We start from the raw sequence: 20601 nt of genomic DNA, 5'->3' as shown, positions 1-20601 counted from the left end.
GTTTGAGTCAATGTAATGAGTTTTGCGGAATCCATAACTCGAATGTTGGCTCCACCCCAGTGTATATGTTCGTACCTTGATGTAGCCAGAAATTTTATGAAGTGTGTACAAACTTCAGATAGTAAGTTTTGGGCCCAAATAACTTAATTTTCTCCCATGAATTATTTTGGTCAATGGATTAGTTTGATCCAAAACTTTAAGAAAAAATAATTGGTTATTTAATATATCAAAATTAAAAGAGAGATTAAACAAAGCAATATTTAACTAAATTTAAAAACATTTTAAATAAAATTAACAAAGTATATTTGAAACTAACATAAAGATGAAAAAAAACTATTATTGAAAGCATAATTTAAATATATTATTATAATTATATTTGGCGATGTTTCATATCCTGAAATGTTTTTTTATAATAGACTCATTAGAAATAGTACGAAATACTTTTTTCTACTTCAGACAATATACAACCGTCTAAAAACTCATCATTCATTCGATTTCTCTAATACAACAACCAATCATACTCTCCAAACCATTAGAATTGTAGCGACACATTGCTTTAGTAATATACGATTGTGGGGAATTCTTTAATATTAGATTGACAAGGATCAATTTTAAGTTATGTCCTTATTATTTCATCACGAAGGTTTGAATCATAATTTTAAAATTGGAGTTCTTTTAGCTAGATCAAGTTTTAGAGCATTTAAATCATCAAGTCTTTGTTTCTGAGAAGAATGTGATAACAGGTCTACCGTTATTTCTTTATTAGATTGACTTAGAGATGTTGAACTTTTTTTATACTCTATAAAATAATTCTTTAAGTCCATTGAAACTTCAAACTAAAAATATTAACTTTGTTATTTTTATTGTAAAATAAGAGAAAGAGAAGAAAAAATAGAGAGAATTTTTTAGATTCTTGTTCTCAGTGATATAGTATATAATATGGGAAATGATCTCCTATTTATAGAAAAAGAAAACCTTATTCCACAAAAAAAATGTATTAAAATTTTAGGAAAAAACTTGATTTCTTGACAAAAAAATATATTAAAAAATCATGTATTACTTAATAGACCTAATTATGAAAGGAATGAACATCACATATATATTATTTTATACTATTTTTAATTAAATTTTTTTTAATGTAATTAAAGATTAATTTAAAGCAAAATAGAGAAATCACAAAAAAATACCTACATGCACAACTCTACACCCAATTACCAACAAGATGTTGCATCTTCACGTGAAAGTTATGCCACGAATTGAACTTGGGAACAATATAATTTTATGCCCACACTTGCAGCTATGCTATGGGTCTCAGTTGTATTTAATGGTGTCCAAAATACTATATATATTAATATAAAATAAGATTTTATCTATATATAATGTAATTTTTCGATGAAGATTGTTCGGCTGGACACTCTGACACCATCATAGCTCTGTCCCTGACGTAAAATAATAAGAGTTGAGACATAAGATTGCTTAACAATTCAAGAATAAGTATGTCTTCAAAATTAAATGACAATATATATATATATATATATATATATATATATATATATATATATATATATATATATATATATATATATATATATATATAAAGATAAATATAACCCTTTTCTGGATATAATAACAAACACAAAATCCAAATAACACGGCCAAATGCGGCCTAAGTCAAATTAAGGATAGGTGAATTAGGACAAAATATCATGGCCTCATGCGCATATGTTAATAATCTCTTATTCGTTAGTACCTCTTTTTTTTCCAGAGTTCCAACTCTTTAGGTTCATTCTGTTGTTGATTAGAATTATGCAGATATCAATAATGTAGGAATTAGTTATATAGAATATAATTATCAGAGTTTAATTATTCATAAATTAGTCATTTCACTTTCTATTATGTATAAAATAATGTATAAATTCTCTCGTAACGTGTATATATATTTAAAATATAGAAAATTCTAAATTACTAACCAAACATCGTCGCATTTGACATATTGAATTTTATACATTGCAAAAAATGTTATTCCCCCTATCCCAGTTTAAGTGACTATTTTCCTTTTTAGTCAGTTCCAAAAAGAATGACACATTTCTATATTAAGTAACAATTTAACTTTATAATGTTTGTTTTACCCTTAATGAAATGATTTATAGTCACAAAAATATCTATCACTTATTTTAGACCACAAGTTTTAAAAGTTTTCCTTTCTTTTTTTAATAATGACATGTCCCGGTCATTATGACTAGGCCTATGGTAAAAAAAAATCGACAAACTGTAGGGGGTAGTGACTTAAAATTTCTAGGTTAATTAGGCAGTGTCAGGTGGAATCTAAGCCAGGTGAAGTCTAGGGTCATCCGAGAATGGGTAGGGTGAAATGATTATGCTTGGGATATATCTTACAGTAGACAACACATTAAGGAACCTGCAAGGCTTTTCAGAATCAAACTGGACGTGAAGAAGATATTCCGGGACGTCAATGGAAGAAGGTATGTAGTGAAAAATGGAATTTTCATGTGTCTGAAGTTCGTGCAATCTGCTATGGCGGGCATCAAAATGCTATAGTGGGAGTGTGCATGCGCTATAGCAGGCTGAGCCACTATAGCAGAGAAAGCCAGAATTTTATGCAGAAAAAGTCTCAAAACCTAGGAATTTAGTGGCAAAAAATTAAATCTTTTGTTATAGTACAACATCCTGTGGCTATTATATAAAGATAGTTATCAATTTTATTTATCGTGACACAAGAATACAATAATTTTCTATAAGTATATTTTTGTGGCTGAAACTTGTTTTCATTGCAGCTACAAGCAATATTTTTCTTGTAGCTATAAGTATAAATTTTTTGCCACTATTCTTGTAAAGTTTATAGCTAACTCTTAGTCACGCTACATCTTGCTACAAAAACAATATTATAGCTAAAATGTTTAGCTATGAAAATTTTCATATTTAGATACAATGTGTTATATAACTTTAATTGCATTTTCTTGTAGTGCCTCCTATTTTCTACATAATTCTTCTTGGGTTTGAGAAAGGTGACTTAAGGAAGTTTCTACTTGATATTCCAACATATATGTCAGTAAAGGTAAGTCCATTACGCCCCTATCTAGTAATTTAATTCTTAAGCCTTAGAATTTAGGATATTACTCTTCGGTGAGGGTTTCGATTTGATTTAATGATGGAAAAAGCTTTGTACTGGGTAGAATGATCATGAATTGGCCTGAGGATAGGATTTGGTGCTAAACCGGGTATTGTTAGGCCATTTGTGATTGATTGTTATGTTTGCTTATTGTTTTAGACCATGAACAAGTCAAATCACTCTAAAAGGGGAAAACTCAAATTATTTAGAGTTTTCATGGTTTGATTCGAGGTAAGTGATAATTGTATGTTTTTCAATTTATGTATATGCATCTCTACTACTTTAATTTATAGTGTCACTTGTGCAATGAATGTTGGGAAAAACATAGGGAACATATGAAATGACAGCATATTGATATTCTCGTTCATTGTTTACTTTACTTGTGGTTTCAAGTGTTATTGTTCATAGCCATTGTGGTTGAGCATGATTGTATGTGATTGTTGGTTGGTTCGGGTACCACACCGATACATGAATACTAATGATTGGCTCGGATACCATGTCTGGATGAATACTAACTCTAGTTGACTCGGGTACTGTGTTGGTACACTAAGAGTTTGTGTGTGGGTTCCTTGAAAGAGCTGGATATGTGCATTTGTAGTTCCATGAGTGAACCGAATTTACCTTTTTATAATGTGATGTATGTATGTTAGATCCTTGAGTCATCCGGGTTGCTTGAAAGGTGAGTTGGACTCAAGTATGACTTGTATGTGATCAGTGGCGCACACATAATTTTTAGAAACCGGTGCCGATATTTATAAAAGGAAAGATAAAAAATTAATTGTCATACATATAAGAAGGTTACATCCTTGACTCATTCGTTTAGACTAGTTTTAAGGTAGAAGATGGTTATATCATTGAATTAGTCGCTTAGACTAGTTTTAAAGTAGAATAGGCCTTGAGTTTAATTCTACTTAATCGAATTCTAAGGGGTAAAATACATTGAAAAATAATGCTTAAGTTGGGGTTTGATCCTCTAACCTCAAACAACAAATACCCAAAGAACCAACACGCCAATATGTAACTACTGTCAAGTAATGTCATTTCTTTAAATATATTGATCTTCATGCGTATTATTAATACATATATTTACACCCCTTCACTTAACATGGGTCCTCCTCTGTATGTGATCATGTGAGACATGTTTTATGTGTATGTTAACTCAAGATAAGGATTGAGAGTCCGGGTTGTTTTATAATTGTTGATGATATGTGTTAACTGTGTTACTATGTGGTAGTTGGCTGTTCACATTCATGTTTTAGAACCGACACACCGATATATTGTGGTTGTGTACTGATATTACACTTATTTTTTTCTTGTTAAGCATGACATCTTCCAACAGTTGATATGAAACGTCAATTAAGGGACACTTGACTTCGAATCCAAGGGTGAGCTACTCTTCCAGGCTGCCATGAGTTCCTCTATATCCTCTTGTCCATCTTTTCGGATACAGACTTTGGATTGTTAGATTTTTGTTTCTAGTTTCGGGGTTGCATCCTTATTTCTGTCTATTTAAAGTTTTGGTACTATGACTTTCAGTTTATGGTAACTTAGTTCTTTAGATGTTTTAAACTGTTTCCCTTCTACTATTATGACTTTGCTTTAGAAATACTGTTTTGAGTTACACTTTGGGTTGGTAGTTGGTTCTCCCATCGGAGAGTTAGTGTGGATGTCACTCACGATAGTTTAAGTCGTGACACTTAAACTCCATATCAAATCAAATTAACTCATATAAAATGAAACGGAGAAAAAACTAAAACTAAATATGATACAAACAGAATGTAATAAATAAATAAATCACTTCCTAACCAGTGATCAAACGACATTTTTAGATTGAGCCAGTATCAGCCATTTATCCCTAATGTAGCAGATAAGAGGTCTAAGTCATTGTGTCATTTTTAGCAGTCGAGCTCGATCATAGAAGGATGTGGGCTACAAGCAAGTTGAATTTATTGTACTTGCGTCCAGTATTATATTATATTATATAGTTGGAGAAGTCTATCCAACTCATAATTGAAGCAACAAGAAAAGTATTCCAAGTCCCACAAATAGTCGTTTCAGTCCCAAACAAAAGAAAAAGGAAATGAAAGTGTGGGGTATGGATGATGAAAGAGAAGAATTATATTACAGTCAAATTTATATAATATAATTTGAATTTTGATAATTTATTTGTATGATTATTAAATATTTTAATTAAAATTTTAATTTTTGTAATTTATAGCAGTACTTTTTGCCGGGACAAAGAAAGTAATTTGACGATTTTTATAAAAGTATTTCAGAAATATTGAATATTCTTGTAATTGAACTCAACTAGTTGAATTTCAGGTCAACTTGATTGGCTAATTTGTTTATACTCCTTCATTGATTTTTACTTGATATATTTAGATTTGACATGAGTATTTTACTATTTTATATCTATTAATTGATATTTAATATATTAAATCCTGAAAAATGATTTGAGATGTAGTTAATTAATGTTTAAGTAAAACATGAAAAAAATAATATTTTTTTTAGATATATTAACGATAACAAATAAAATAAAAAAGTAAAATAAAATATTGGACAAATAAAATGAACTGTTTTGCCTGCACCCATTGATGCGTTCAAGGGGAATAAACTGTTTTGTCTTAATATTCTCTTTTTTCCTTTCTTTTTGGGATGTTAAGATACTTTATATATATAATCAAATGGTTACAGATCCAGTGGCTACTACGTTATCACTATAGCTGGTGATTACTGTTAGTGTAGGGGCATTTTAATATTATAAGAATGTTACATTTTAGCATTGATCGTTTGCCCCTAAGTCAGTCATTACTCCCTCTATTCATTATTGCATTAGAATATGCATTGGTTGACTTTCATTTGTTGTAGTATGGTGGGAGTTAATGGAAATTCTTTTGCTGCCGTTTGGACCATTAAGTTGGTGCATTACTCCATAGAGTAATTGCATATGTTACTAATTCCTTGGTGCAATTGCAGCAGGTTCAGCCGTTGGTGGCTGTTAGCTTTTTCATCCCATTACTTCTTACTCTTTACTCCTCCATTATTCTTGTAACCTATGTAACTCCTAAGACCATTATCTTCACTATTTACTACACCATTATCTTTCTATTCATTGCTAGGAAGACTTCTTCTAGTATAAATAGTGGTGGTCTTCATTTGGTTTGTAATATACTATACACAAGAAAAATATAGAGTGAAAGAGTTAGTCAAAAAAGAGAGTTCTTATTAGTTGAAGGAAGGTGTTCTTTTTGTGGAGCTTTGAACTCAACTCTTGTCCAGGGTTGTTGAGTTATATATTGTGAATAGGCTGTTGTATCCTGGAGGGGACAAGTCAAGAAGGACTACTGCTGGATCGGTGAAAACATTTGCTGCAGTAGGCTTGAATCTCCTTAAAGAGAGCAAGATATCCGCGCCTCAGCCTGAAGAGATTTCTGTTTCTTCATTTTATTTCAATTGTATCTTGTATTTTTTGTTATCTTGTAAGTTTTTCACTAACAATTTTAAGGAGATTTAACATGGCTACAATTGAAAAAACCGCGGATGTCAAGATGGGAGACCTTAACAAGCCATTTCGGTTCAATGGTAACCATTTTAAGAGATGGAAGGGTAAAGTACTTTTCTACTTGAGTCTTCTCAATGTTTCTTATGTGTTAACTGAGAAGAATCCTAATAAAGTAGACATCACCTCTATGAATGATGATGAAACTATTTCTCATCTAGAGAAAGTGGAAAAGTACGATGGTGATTCCTATAAGTGTCGGTATTATATACTTAATTGTCTATCTGATAATTTTTATAATTATTATGATAGAACTTACTCTAGTGCAAAGAAAATTTGGAAAGCATTGCAGAGTAAGTATGATACCGAAGAGGCTGGAGCGGAAAAATATGCGGCTAGTAGATTTTTTCGTTTCCAAATGGTGGACAACAAATCAGTGGTAGACCAAGCTCAAGACTTTATAATGATTGTTGGAGAGCTTAGGTCCGAGGAGGTTAAAATTGGAGATAACCTTATTGTTTGTGGCATAGTGGATAAACTTCCACCTTCTTGGAAGGAATTTCAAAAAACTATGCGCCACAAACAAAAGGAAACCTCTCTTGAACCTTGATAATGAAAATCCGCATGGAAGAAGAGGCAAGGGGCCAAGATGCACTTTTACAAACAGAAGAGAGCAACATCACAACGAAGGTAAATTTAATTACTTCAAATAATGCTACTCCTGAATCTCACAAAAATACTTCTTTGAAGCCTAAGAAGAAAAAATTCAAGAAAAATAATGGTAGACCTCCCAAGAAAAATAATGGTGAAAATAACCAAGCACAAAATCAACAAGTTCAAGACAAGGGACCATGCTTTGTTTGTGGCAAGAGTGGGCATATTGCTCGATTTTGCAGATTCCGGAAACGTGGTCCTAACCCTCAGGCAAACGTTACCGAAGAACCTTTTGTGGCGGTGATTACCGACATAAACATGGTTGAGAATGTTGATGGATGGTGGGCTGATTCTGGTGCAAACCGTCATGTCTGTTATGACAAAGACTGGTTTAAGAAATATACTCATTTTGAGGAGCCCAAAACCATTATGCTTGGTGATGCTCACACTACTCAAGTGCTTGGAAAGGGAGATGTCGAATTGTGTTTACTTCTGGAAGGGTATTAACTTTAAAAGATGTACTTTATACTCCTTCTATGAGGAAAAATTTGATGTCTAGTTTTCTTCTTAATAAAGCAGGCTTTAAACAGATTATTGAATCTGATCAATATGTAATAGTGAAAAAGGGTATTTTTGTGGGAAAGGGGTATGCATGTGATGGGATGTTCAAATTGAATGTTGAAATGAATAAAACTTCTACTTTTGTTTATATGCTTTCTTCTACCAATTTTTGGCATGCTCGTTTGTGTCATATTAATGATCGTTATGTTGGAATCATGAGTAGCTTAGGATTAATTCCAATGATTAAAAAGAATTTTGAAAAGTGTGAGGCTTGTAGTAAAGCCAAAATCACTAAAAGGCCTTATTTTCAAGTTGAAAGAAAAACTGATTTGTTAGAATTAGTTCATACTGATATTTGTGAACTTGGTGGAGTTTTAACTCGTGGAGGTAATAGATATTTTATCACTTTCATTGATGATTTTTCTAAGTTTACATATGTTTACTTGATGAAAAATAAAAGTGATGCTTTTGAAAATTTCAAAACTTATCTCCATGAGGTTGAAAATCAGTTTGGAAGAAAAATAAAAAGAATTAGAAGTGATAGAGGCCGTGAATATGAGTCAAATGAGTTTAATTCTTTTGTTAGATCATTGGAAATAATTCATGAAACTACTCCTCCTTACGCTCCTTCATCTAATGGAGTAGCGGAAAGGAAAAATAGAACTTTGGTTGAATTGACTAATGTCATGCTTATTGAGTCACATGCACCTTTAAATTTTTGGGGTGAAGCTATTTTAACTGCTTGTTATGTGTTAAATCGTGTGCCTCATAAAAAGTCTAAATTGACACCTTTTGAACTGTGGAAAGGTTACAAGCCAAGTTTGGGATATCTAAGAGTTTGGGGTTGTCTAGCCTTTGTGAGGCTAATGGATCCCAAGATTACAAAGTTGGGTAAAAAAGTTACTACTTGTGCTTTTCTTGGTTATGCTTCAAATAGTACAGCCTATAGATTTTTTAATCTTGAAGATAATATTGTGATAGAATCCGGTGATGCTATTTTTCATGAGAATAAATTTCCTTTTGATTCAAAAAATAGTGGGGGTCAAAGGATTGAACAAAATATTTTGTCACTACCTAGGTTCTTCTACTTCTACTTTGAAAAATAAAGAAGTTGATAATTTTGAGTTAAGAAGAAGTAAAAGAGCTAGAGTAGAAAAAGCTTTTGGTCCTGATTTTTATGTGTTTAATGTTGGAGATGACCCTCTCACTTTGAAAGAAGCATTGTCTTCACATGATTCTATTTTTTGGAAAGAGGCTGTAAATGATGAAATGGAATCACTAATTTCTAATAAAACTTGGAAACTAGTTGATTTACCACCGGGTTGTAAAACTATTGGTTGCAAATGGGTCTTAAGAAAAAAGTTGAAACCGGATGGATCTATTGATAAATATAAGGCTAGGCTAGTTGCAAAAGGTTTTAAACAACTAGAAGGCCTAGAATTTTTTGATACTTTTTCACCGGTAACTAGAATTACATCCATAAGACTTTTAATTGCTATGGCTGCAATTTTTGATTTGCAAATTCATCAAATGGATGTAAAAACTGCTTTTTTAAATGGAGACCTAAATGAGGAAATTTATATGGATCAACCCGAGTCTTTTGTTGAAGCAGGCCAAGAAAGCAAAGTATGTAAACTTACTAAATCCCTATATGGCTTGAAACAGGCACCTAAGCAATGGCATGAAAAATTTGATTCCTGCATGATTGAAAATGGTTTTAAAACAAATGAGTGTGATAAGTGCATATATCATAAGTCTTGGAATAATTCACATGTGATTATTTGCCTATATGTTGATGATTTGTTGATCTTTGGCTCTAACATGAATGTTATTGATGAGACTAAGAATATTCTTAGAAGCCATTTTGATATGAAAGATCTTGGTGAGGCAAATGTTATTCTTGGAATAAAAATTACAAGAACATGTGATGGAATTTTCCTTGACCAGTCACATTATGTTGAGAAAATATTGAAAAAATATAACTTTCTTGATTGCAAGCATGTTGCAACTCCTTTTGATTCAAGTGTTCACTTATTTCCTGTTGAAAGTGGAAATGATGTAATAAATCAAAAGGAATATGCTAGCATAATCGGAAGTTTGAGGTATGTGACTGATTGCACTAGGCCTGATATTGCATATGCAGTAGGAGTACTTGGCAGGTTTACAAGCAAGCCAGGTAATGAACATTGGCATGCTGTAACAAGAGTTATGAGATATTTAATTGGAACGAAAAATTGTAGTTTGTTCTATAAAAAATATCCTGCTGTACTTAAAGGCTTTTGTGATGCAGATTGGAACACTTTATCAGGTGATTCATGTTCTACCACTGGTTATGTCTTTACTTTAGGTGGTGGTGCTGTTTGTTGGAAATCAAAAAGCAAACTATTATTGCTAACTCTACCATGGAGGCTGAACTAATTGCTTTAGCTTCAGCTAGTGAGGAAGCGAATTGGTTAAGAGATTTATTATTTCAAATACCTTATTTTGAAAAACCAATTCCTCTTATTTTAATTCATTGTGATAGCACCGCTGCGATTGGTAGAGTTCAAAATTGTTATTACAACGGTAAATCCAGACCTATAAGGAGGAAACACAGTAATGTAAGATCATATTTGACAAATGGTACCATTAATGTTGATTATGTCAAATCTTGTGATAATCTTGCAGATCCTCTTATTAAGGCCTTAACAAGTGAAAAGGTCTGGAGCATATCGAGGGGGATGGGATTGAAGCCTATAAATCATTGAGTCATATATGAGGAAACCCAACCTGGGGACTAGAGATCCTATAACCAGGTTCAAATGGAAAAACTAATCATATGATGACTTGTTGTGAAAAATGCACTATCTTTTTATTCCCTCCCTATGATGTGAGTGCATTGTTTCCTGTAGTTTGTGAAGGTTGAGTTGATAAAACTCTTAATGAATATCTGTAGCCCCTATGGGTGGAGTGTTAAGCTTACAGGAGCACTCTCGACAGATTTCACCTATGTGATGTGTGGAAGTAGGTCGCTTCCTATGAGAATTGGGCTTATTCTCAAAAGCACTCATGAAACCGGGATAGCACATGGCCATAACGTGCTGGCTTTAAAGCTCATGTCAACACCTTGATTATTATGTGTGAGCAGTGATACTTTATTTCCCTTAAGCAGTCATAGTTCAAGTCTGAGACCACTACGGCTCTGGAGTAAAAGTTATTGTTTCACTAAGTGAAGGTTCAATGCAGAGCACACCTTCATTATGCATAATAGTCTTCCTTCAACTAATAGACTCTCTTAACTAATATTAATATGAGTGGGGGATTGTTAGTGTAGGGGCATTTTAATACTATAAGAATGTTACATTTTAGCATTGATCGTTTGCCCCTAAGTCAGTCATTACTCCCTCTATTCATTATTGCATTAGAATATGCATTGGTTGACTTTCATTTGTTGTAGTATGGTGGGAGTTAATGGAAATTCTTTTGCTGCCGTTTGGACCATTAAGTTGGTGCATTACTCCATAGAGTAATTGCATATGTTACTAATTCCTTGGTGCAATTGCAGCAGGTTCAGCCGTTGGTGGCTGTTAGCTTTTCATCCCATTACTTCTTACTCTTTACTCCTCCATTATTCTTGTAACCTATGTAACTCCTAAGACCATTATCTTCACTATTTACTACACCATTATCTTTCTATTCATTGCTAGGAAGACTTCTTCTAGTATAAATAGTGGTGGTCTTCATTTGGTTTGTAATATACTATACACAAGAAAAATATAGAGTGAAAGAGTTAGTCAAAAAAGAGAGTTCTTATTAGTTGAAGGAAGGTGTTCTTTTTGTGGAGCTTTGAACTCAACTCTTGTCCAGGGTTGTTGAGTTATATATTGCGAATAGGCTGTTGTATCCTGGAGGGGACAAGTCAAGAAGGACTACTGCTGGATCGGTGAAAACATTTGCTGCAGTAGGCTTGAATCTCCTTAAAGAGAGCAAGATATCCGCGCCTCAGCCTGAAGAGATTTCTGCTTCTTCATTTTATTTCAATTGTATCTTGTATTTTTTGTTATCTTGTAAGTTTTTCACTAACAATAACACATGAATTCCTTATTAATGGAAAATTAAACAATAAGGTAAATATGTGATATGTATTTATGATATTGACGGAAAATGATTAAAATTGCTCCTGAATTTCACGAAATAGATTATTTATACTCTTCATTATATTTTGGAATAAAAAATAGAGAAAATTGTATGAAATAGCAAACTATTAATTCAAATTAAATGTTATAGCCATAATTTATTTTATTTGTAATTCGCAGCAAACATCCCATTTTTTGTCATCTGATTCGGTATATAATTAGCCATTTTCGGTACACAATTAGCCATTTTATACATTTCGGTATAAAATGTATAAAATGCATTTGTGTTTGTATAAAGCGAGAGAAAAATGTATATAAAAATGCAAATACATATACTTTTGTCTTATACACTTATAATTATATAAATACAGATCTTATTATACAAATTACAATGTATAAATTAATTTATACAAAACTGAACAATTTGTATAAAATTGAATGTATCTAGCGAATTAAACAAATCAAAAGCTCCATACCAAACATAAAATTTGTTATGGAGCACAATTATGCAAACTCTAGCTATAACATACAATATGATTTTTATGTTTGTTATATGTGAAAATTGCTCTAAAAAAATACTCCAGTCGCTATCCCAAGATATCACAAATACCCTCAAGACTTAACCATATAAAATTTTAATGATGTGACACGTGGACTAATCCCTGTCACATAGTTTATTAGTTGATTTTACCCTTACCGTCAAAATAAAGTTGTTCTTACCCTAGCCGTTACTACACTTGTCATCCATACCCCTCAATTGGATGAAAAACCCCAAATCAAGTAAAATTACTCAATTTTGATTAAAATGACCCGATTTTCTTTTTTGATCCGTATCCAAGGCACTAAACCAAATGAATTCATACTAAATTAAAACCTCAAACTCATCTCTCTAATCTTCTTCATAACCTTCCTCCATCTCTAAAGCTCTTTTCATGCAACAAAAGGGGAGGAGATATTCATTGCAGTACTGTTTCCTTTTCTTTGTGGGTAATTCAACCCCCAAACATGACCATTTGTTAACCGGAAGGAGACGAAGAAGGTCCATTTTATAAGAAGGAGATGACGAAAATCAGAGAGATAAGTTTAGGGTTTTAATTTGGTATGGATTCATCTTCTTCATGGGTCGGGTTCAGATTAAAAGAGAAAATCGGGTCATTTTAATTAAAATTGGGTGATTTTATTTAATTTGGGGTTTTCCATCCAATTGAGGGGTACGGGTGACAAGTATAATAATGATGAGGGTAAAAATAACTTCATTTTAACGGCGAGGGTAAAGTCAACTAATAAATGAAAATTGAGTGTAGGTTTTACCCTTTTTCCATTTTATAACTAGGGAAAAAGGACAAATATACACCTGAACTATCGTAAATGGTACACAAATACCCTCCGTCATACTTTTCGGACATTGATATCTCTCCCGTCCAAAAATTAGTGCATATTTGCCCTTTACTGTAACGGAAGAATAATTAGACACAATCTTACTGCTCAACCCGATTTGATCAATTAATTAACTCAAAATTCATATACCCGCCCAACGACCCGTTTAACCCACCTGATACACCCATTACTCACACTAATACTAACCTATTTGAAACCCGTCGCTGTGGTGAAGCCAAAGAAGGCATCGGTACCGGCAGCAAAGAAGAAATCCACCTCCTCTTCCACCGTCGTTGTTGCCGCAAAGTCGAAAGCAACAACCCCAAAGAAGAAGGTTGTAGTGAAGAAAGCCAAACCATCAACAGCAACACCAGCAATGAAAGCGAAGAAGACGGTTACTGCTCCACTTAAAGCAAAGAAAACTCCGGTGAAGAAAGTTGCAGTTGCTAAAGTGAAGAAAACTCTGACGAAAAAAGTTGTGAAGAAGCCAAAAACTATTTAGTCTCCAACAAAGAAAGCGAAGAAATGAAGAAATTAATCTAAATTGGGTGTTTGAATCTGTAAATTAATTACTTTTACATTTCTCTAGTGATGATATCAAATCCATCCTTTTTTTCCATGGTTTTTTCATTTTTCTTCTTCCCTTTTCCCTTCCGTTTACAGTTTTACTCGTTCTCCATTGTTACGATTTGTTTGTTTTAGGAGTATGACTTGTGCTCCATCGTTTTCATTGAATAGCTAGTAACAGATTTGTATGAAGAAATGAAGGATTAAGCCAAAATTTTAGATTTTTAGATAGGTTAGTATTAGTGTGAGTAATGGATGTATCAGGTGGGTTAAACGAATCGTTGGACGGATAATTGAATTTTGGGTTAATTAATTGGTCAAATAAGATTGAACTGTAGGATTGTGCCACCTATCCCTGATTATTCTTCTGTTAGAGTGAAGGGCAAATATGCTCTGATTTTTAATGGAAGGGGTATCAATATCCGAAAAGTATGACAAAGGGTATTTGTGTACAATTTACGATAGTTCGGAGGTATATTTGTCATTTTTCCCTTATATATGAAAGGTTGTATAGCAAATATCTCTCTCATGTCTCCATTGCTCCTCTCTCTCTCTCTCTCTGCCTCTCACCCCTCTCTCTCCAACCCAAATAATTGCAGCCCAAAAAATATTCCACATAAATATGACAATTGTATTTTGTATTATGTATTTGTATTTCATATCAACTTTATTTTATACATATATCAATTGTATTCAGACAATTATATTTGTATTTTTGTATCAACTGTATTTGTATTCGTTATACAACGAATACAACATGTATTCATCCTCTCTCGATCTCGCTCGCCTCTCTCCTCCTATAATAAATACAATTAAATTTATTTTGATACAAATCAGTTGTATCAATTGTATTCGTGTGATACAATCTGATACAACGAATACAAAAGGTATTCAACCTCTCTTTCCTCTCTCTTCTCTCTTTCCCAGATCTCGCTCGTCTCTCTCCTAGTCTCGTTCACCTCTCTCCTCTCCCTAACATGTAACTATAATTTGTAATTAGCTAAACTATATTTATAGATCTCCAATTAAGCCCAAAGTATACTCATTTTTAAAAGTTTTCCATAATCAAAATAGGCTAACTTATTGTAAGTAGTATTTAAAACGTCTTAATATTCTTATTGTCCTTATTATTCTCTTCATTTTATTTTACTTGTATACAAAAATAGGTGTTTCATTTACTTGTCAAATTTAGAGTTTCAAAATATCATTAATAAGATTAGTTAATGTAACGATCCATTAGATCGTTTTGAGTATTAGAGCTTCTTATTTCATAAAAGACTCTTTTAATAAATTTTAATAGATATTTTGGACTATTCGTAACCAATTATATAATTAATTGAGTAAATATAATAATTAATTTATTTGGTGATTAAAGAAAATAATATTAAAACTAATAGTAGGCCATTTTCACCACTTTTATAATTGAACATGTATAATAATCAGGCCTCGGGTAGTAAATAATCTGTAGAAGAAAAGAAAAGAGGGGAAGAGGAAAATAATAGAAAGCGGCGAGAACAGAAGGAATGGCCGACGGCGGCTTCAGTTAAGCATAAGTTAGTGCTTCAACTTCTTCAACCTTTATAGAATATATAGTACTATTATATTCCTACATTATTATAAATATTTTCCTCTTAGAAGAAAGACATTGAAATATTTGGGGAATTACGTTGATTTGGGAATTGTGTTTATGTTAGAAATTGTTAAAATATATATATAATAGGTAATGATGACTTCTAGTGGGTGTCTAAGTGCACTAAGAATTTCATTCTTTTTGGTATCACATTGGTTCTGTTAGTATGAATGGATGTACATGTAGTGGTGCAAGTTGTTTTCGCAGCGAGTAATTGGTTTCACAACAGTGAGTTTTTGACTTCTAAATTATTTTAATTATCATATTATAAATTAAGTTTTGGGATATTAAAATAGGCAGTTAAATATTATGTGTATTGTATTATATGAATATTATTAGATTAAGTTATTTGGAGGAATATAGACTTAACCCAAAGCGTGAAATTTGAGACATATGAGACTTGATAAATTAGTTGATAGCAAAATTTAGGAATTTGATTATAGATTTGAATGAGTTACTGGGTCTAGAATAGACATGTAGTAATATGAGTGTCTATAGACTTGTTTGCTTATGAATATTGTGTACTTGATAGATTGGAAACGTTCGAAGGCATTGAGGAAAGAAAAGCATTGGGGAATTAGCTTGCTTGGCTTCGGTTCTTCGGTGGAGGTATGTTATGGTTTATTCTATGTGATAGTAGTGATTGATAGTCATTGAGTGATATTGTGAATTTTTCTATGCACTTGGTTGTTGTGGTTTTGATAATTTATGTGTTGTTGTGATTGGTCTGTAATCCCAAGACCACAAAATTCATAATCTTGAACTTGTCCAATTAAAGTGATGCCTTGAATGAAGAAGACTTCATGAAATATTATTAAGGAAGTGAAAAGAGATGATAAAGAATGACAAATGAATAAACTATATGGTTGGATCGGGTGCCACAAGCCGGCACGATATACTTGGATCGGGTGCCACGAGCCGGCACGGTATTATAGAATCGGGTGTCACGTTCCGACACAGTATTATTGGATCGGGTGTCACGTTCCGACATGATATTATTGGATGGGGTGTCACGTTCCGGCACGGTAACATTAAAGGAAAACATATTGAAATAACTTAATGTACTCAATCTCAAAAAAATTCATTTCCCAAATGAGCATGGTGTGGAGGCATGAGTCCTCGTGTGCGTGTTTGGTACTAGACTGATTACGTACTTGTTTCAGTTTTGTTGTCACTTGATCATATTGTTCATTGCTTACCACCTGCTAAGTGTTATAGTTGATTTCATGTTATTACATTATGCATCTCAGTTACTATTTTGAGTCGGTTGATGATGTCTACTCAGTACATGTTGCCTTGTACTGATCCCTACTTGTACTTTCTTCATTTTCCCTTCGTGGAGTACAGCGAGTGTACCAACGACTTTGACTCACCCTCAGCTCTAGCCAATCTCCAACATCAGGTTTCAGGATGAGTTATTCATTTTAGCTCGTGTTCGTTATTCTCAGTTATGACATGAAGTCCTTAGTTTTCGGACATAAACTATTTTATTCATTTATTTTGGGTCTTGATACTCTTAGACTTAGTATTTGGAGATTAGATGTCCTTGATGTGATGACTTTTAAGTTTTGGGGATAATATGTAATATAATCTAGAGGTTTCTTTTATTGGTTACTTTAATAAGTTTTGAGCTTCCGCATTATGGTTTGTATTTTGTAAATTCAACAATAAATATAAGTTGGGATTGAATTCGTTGGTTCACCCACCTAGGAGGTTAAATGTGGGTGCCCTCATGACTCATTTTGGGTCGTGGCAGTCAAGTAAAATATACTTCTAACTAAAATTTTCTTGAGGGTTGTGTCGAGTGTATTACACCACACCTTGTGAGAGTGGTGTTACACGTCTCAGGGTGGTATTAAATTCACTTTAGAGTAGTAAAGATGTTTAATAGATCACCATGATCGTTTAAGCATGTAAGTGACTTTTCGAATAAGTTCAGAAGTGAATTTATGTCTTTTCCCTATTTAATATTAAGCGTAGAAATAAAAAAAATATTAAAAAATTCTTTTGATTTCATAAATTGGACAAGTAAATAAAAATAACTATTTTTAGAATAAGGGTCAAGTAATATAAACGGCGGAGGCATTCTCTATTGTCTATATAAATAAACAAGTTTTGATTGACATTAATGGAGTATTACATAAATTATAGTTTAAAATCTGAATAAATACAATATGTAAAAATTTGACCATAATTAAATTAGTTATTGTGTTTCCTACATCGAACTATATTTGTATAGTTATTATTCTCTCTATTTTCATTTGTATAAATAAATATTAGAGTTTTGATTATTATAAATAAAATTAATTTTCTCATTAAGCTAATTTACTTCATTATTGAACATCAGTAAGTTATATATTTAATTAATATTTTTCACTGGAACATAACATTTAAAGTTATTTCCCAAAAATAAATGTAGAAATTATAAGTAGAAATCTTAGAAGAGATTTGTGTAATTTTCCATAAATGAAATTAGTTACAGGGATATAGTGTCATTAACTTATCAAAAATCTTAAAGACAGTTGTACACAGCAAACATATGACTACTACTAACATATATAAAATCATGCATTAATTACAAGGAACCCTTAACCTCATATATATATATATATATGACTAATATTGGACAAAATTTTATTCTTCATATAGAAGAGAGAAGCCACAATCAATATCTACATCAACAAAGAAATCATTTCCCTAATGGAAACAATTGTTAAATTTTGTTTCACTCTCCTTCTCCTTACACTTCTCACCAAAGGTAAATGCTTCTGCCTTTCTGATTTTTAGCAATAACTTGTATACGTATCTGTGAGATGCGTCTTTACTGGTGAACTATTGCACAGAAAAAAAAATACAAACAACCTTTCTTAGCATACTTTTTCAAGTGATATAAGGAAATAACCGTAGGAATTAATAAAAAAAGATTTATTAATTTATGAATAAATTATCATTTGTTTAGACTACTTCTAGCTACTTTAATTTTTTGTTATTCTTTAACTTGTCTAAATTGACCCAGACAAATAAATCAAATCAAGATGGATCTTTTCCCCCAAATAATTTTACAATGCAATATTTTCATTAATTAATGGTTACGTATGTCAAGACGAAATATATATTTCTTTTAATGTGGATGTCAAATTTTCTTTATTCATGGTAAAAATAATCTTTGATCATTTAAATGTCAAATATTTTGATACAAATTTAATTATTCAAAAACGACTAACATTTATTCAGGATTTTAAAAAAAGAGTAGCACATATACAAACAATACAATGGACAATTTAATTCTTTAGATCTGATTTTTATAGTCAAGACTACCATGATTAAACTACTAGTGAGGTAAAATTTATTTTGCGCATGAATTGTTGTCTGCTTCAGCCTGAACTCTCTCTTATATAATACAAGAATTTTTTGTTTGATTGTGTAGGTATTTGGAGTTGTGGTTTGAACAATATAACAATTGGAACAATAAGGAGTGGTGTAGAAATAAAGGGAATGCCAGAATGGAATGTGGTTGTGGTGAACAATTGTGATTGCCCCATGCAAAAATTGGTATTGTCTTGCTATGACTTTAAGACAACAGAGCCAGTGGATCCAACTATTTTCAAGCCTTTGGGAAACAATGCATGTAGTGTCAACAATGGCAATGCCATAAAAGGAAAGGATACTATCAAGTTTTCTTATGCTTGGGATCCTCCTTTTTTTCTTAGGCCAACTTCTGTTAATGCTACATGTTGAAACTATAATTTACTATATATGATGTTGAGGTAGATGTCGAGGGGGCGTTCAGCCACCTGACTGTATAATTATAATTTGAGTTTTAATGAGAGGATTCTAATATGTTCTCCTTTCACTTGTTGGACCTCATATGCACTTAAGCTTAAATGTTTTAGTTTAAAACGACTCTCTTGAACCATCTATTGAAATCCCAATTACGTACCCTTTACGATTAAAAATATATGTCTTTTTAATGGAATTATGAGATGACATATGTGAAACATTAATTAAATACGTAGGTGGTACGTACAAATGTATTAGTTCATGTGGATATTAGATTCAACCTATATAATTCGAATTTACTTTTTGGTATTGTTGAAGCTGAATTTCTATGAATCCACTATTGTCAATGGATGAAGAAGCTAAGTTGAAACTAGATCTAAAATAAGTCTAAGGAAGAACCGGTACAAACAAATTGTTTTCGTAGTTGTTTTGAGTTAATTCAAATAAATCATTTTATTTATGATTGGGTCAAATGAACTAATGTCACTTGTTTAATGAAAGTGATTTTTTCAAAAATATACTATCCAACACAAACTATTATTATTACCTGTGTAGCTATATTTTTAGTTTAAACCCGCATAGTTAATTTTTTTCACAACAGTGTTTATACATGATATACAATAATATATACAAACCGTATACAATATATCAAGCTGGTATAACAGTGAACAATAGTGTATAAATAGACTTTTACATCATTATACAATATTTGTGTTTCTGTTTTTGGAGATGAAAGAGGAAAAGAGGTGGCAAATTCTTGTTTGAAGTCAAAAGCCAAAAGTCAAATATGTACGGAGTGAGCTAGGGAAGCTAATGAAGTTGCGACTAGCTCCTGAGTTTCGAGTTATAAATGTGTGCAATAACATAATAGCGAACCCTATGGCGTGCCATACAAAATTAGGGTCAGGTATGTGTACATCCTACCCTCCCTAAATCTTACCGTTAGATTGAACTGGTTATGTTATTGTTATGATTTGCCTTCATTTTCCAGTATTCTCTGTTTTCACAGACTTCATTTGTTTCTAGCATTTGTAGGTCGATCCTATCCTATTATGACTCTTGTTTAAATACTACTATTATAGAAGCATGAGTCAAATAATTTGGTATCAACATGTTAGTTTATTGTCATTAAATTTCTACTTAGGGATAGTTTGGACTTTTTCATCATATTTGCAATATATTTTCCTAACACAATTAACGTGAATGTTGTTATACGTGGGAGTGAGGAGTTAAGGGCAGTTTGTTTGCACTATGTAGGTTACAATTAATATTTTCATTCGTTTCAAAT

At 32.1% G+C, this 20601-nt stretch overlaps 1 protein-coding gene across 1 annotated transcript; it reads left to right on the top strand.

Moving 5' to 3' along the window:
- Positions 1 to 18170: 18170 nt before the first annotated feature.
- Positions 18171 to 19290, top strand: LOC125828925 (TPD1 protein homolog 1A-like). The gene is made up of 2 exons (XM_049508233.1): positions 18171 to 18291; positions 18961 to 19290. Exons 1-2 carry the CDS (start codon positions 18234 to 18236, stop codon positions 19269 to 19271), a joined length of 369 nt encoding a protein of 122 aa, XP_049364190.1. The 5' UTR covers positions 18171 to 18233; the 3' UTR covers positions 19272 to 19290.
- Positions 19291 to 20601: the final 1311 nt, after the last annotated feature.

The sequence above is a fragment of the Solanum verrucosum genome, unplaced genomic scaffold, assembly GCF_900185275.1.
Source record: "Solanum verrucosum unplaced genomic scaffold, falcon-dt-bn FXZP01000067.1, whole genome shotgun sequence".
In the NCBI taxonomy this organism is placed as follows: domain Eukaryota; kingdom Viridiplantae; phylum Streptophyta; class Magnoliopsida; order Solanales; family Solanaceae; genus Solanum; species Solanum verrucosum.
This window is presented reverse-complemented; position numbering and strand designations above follow the sequence as displayed.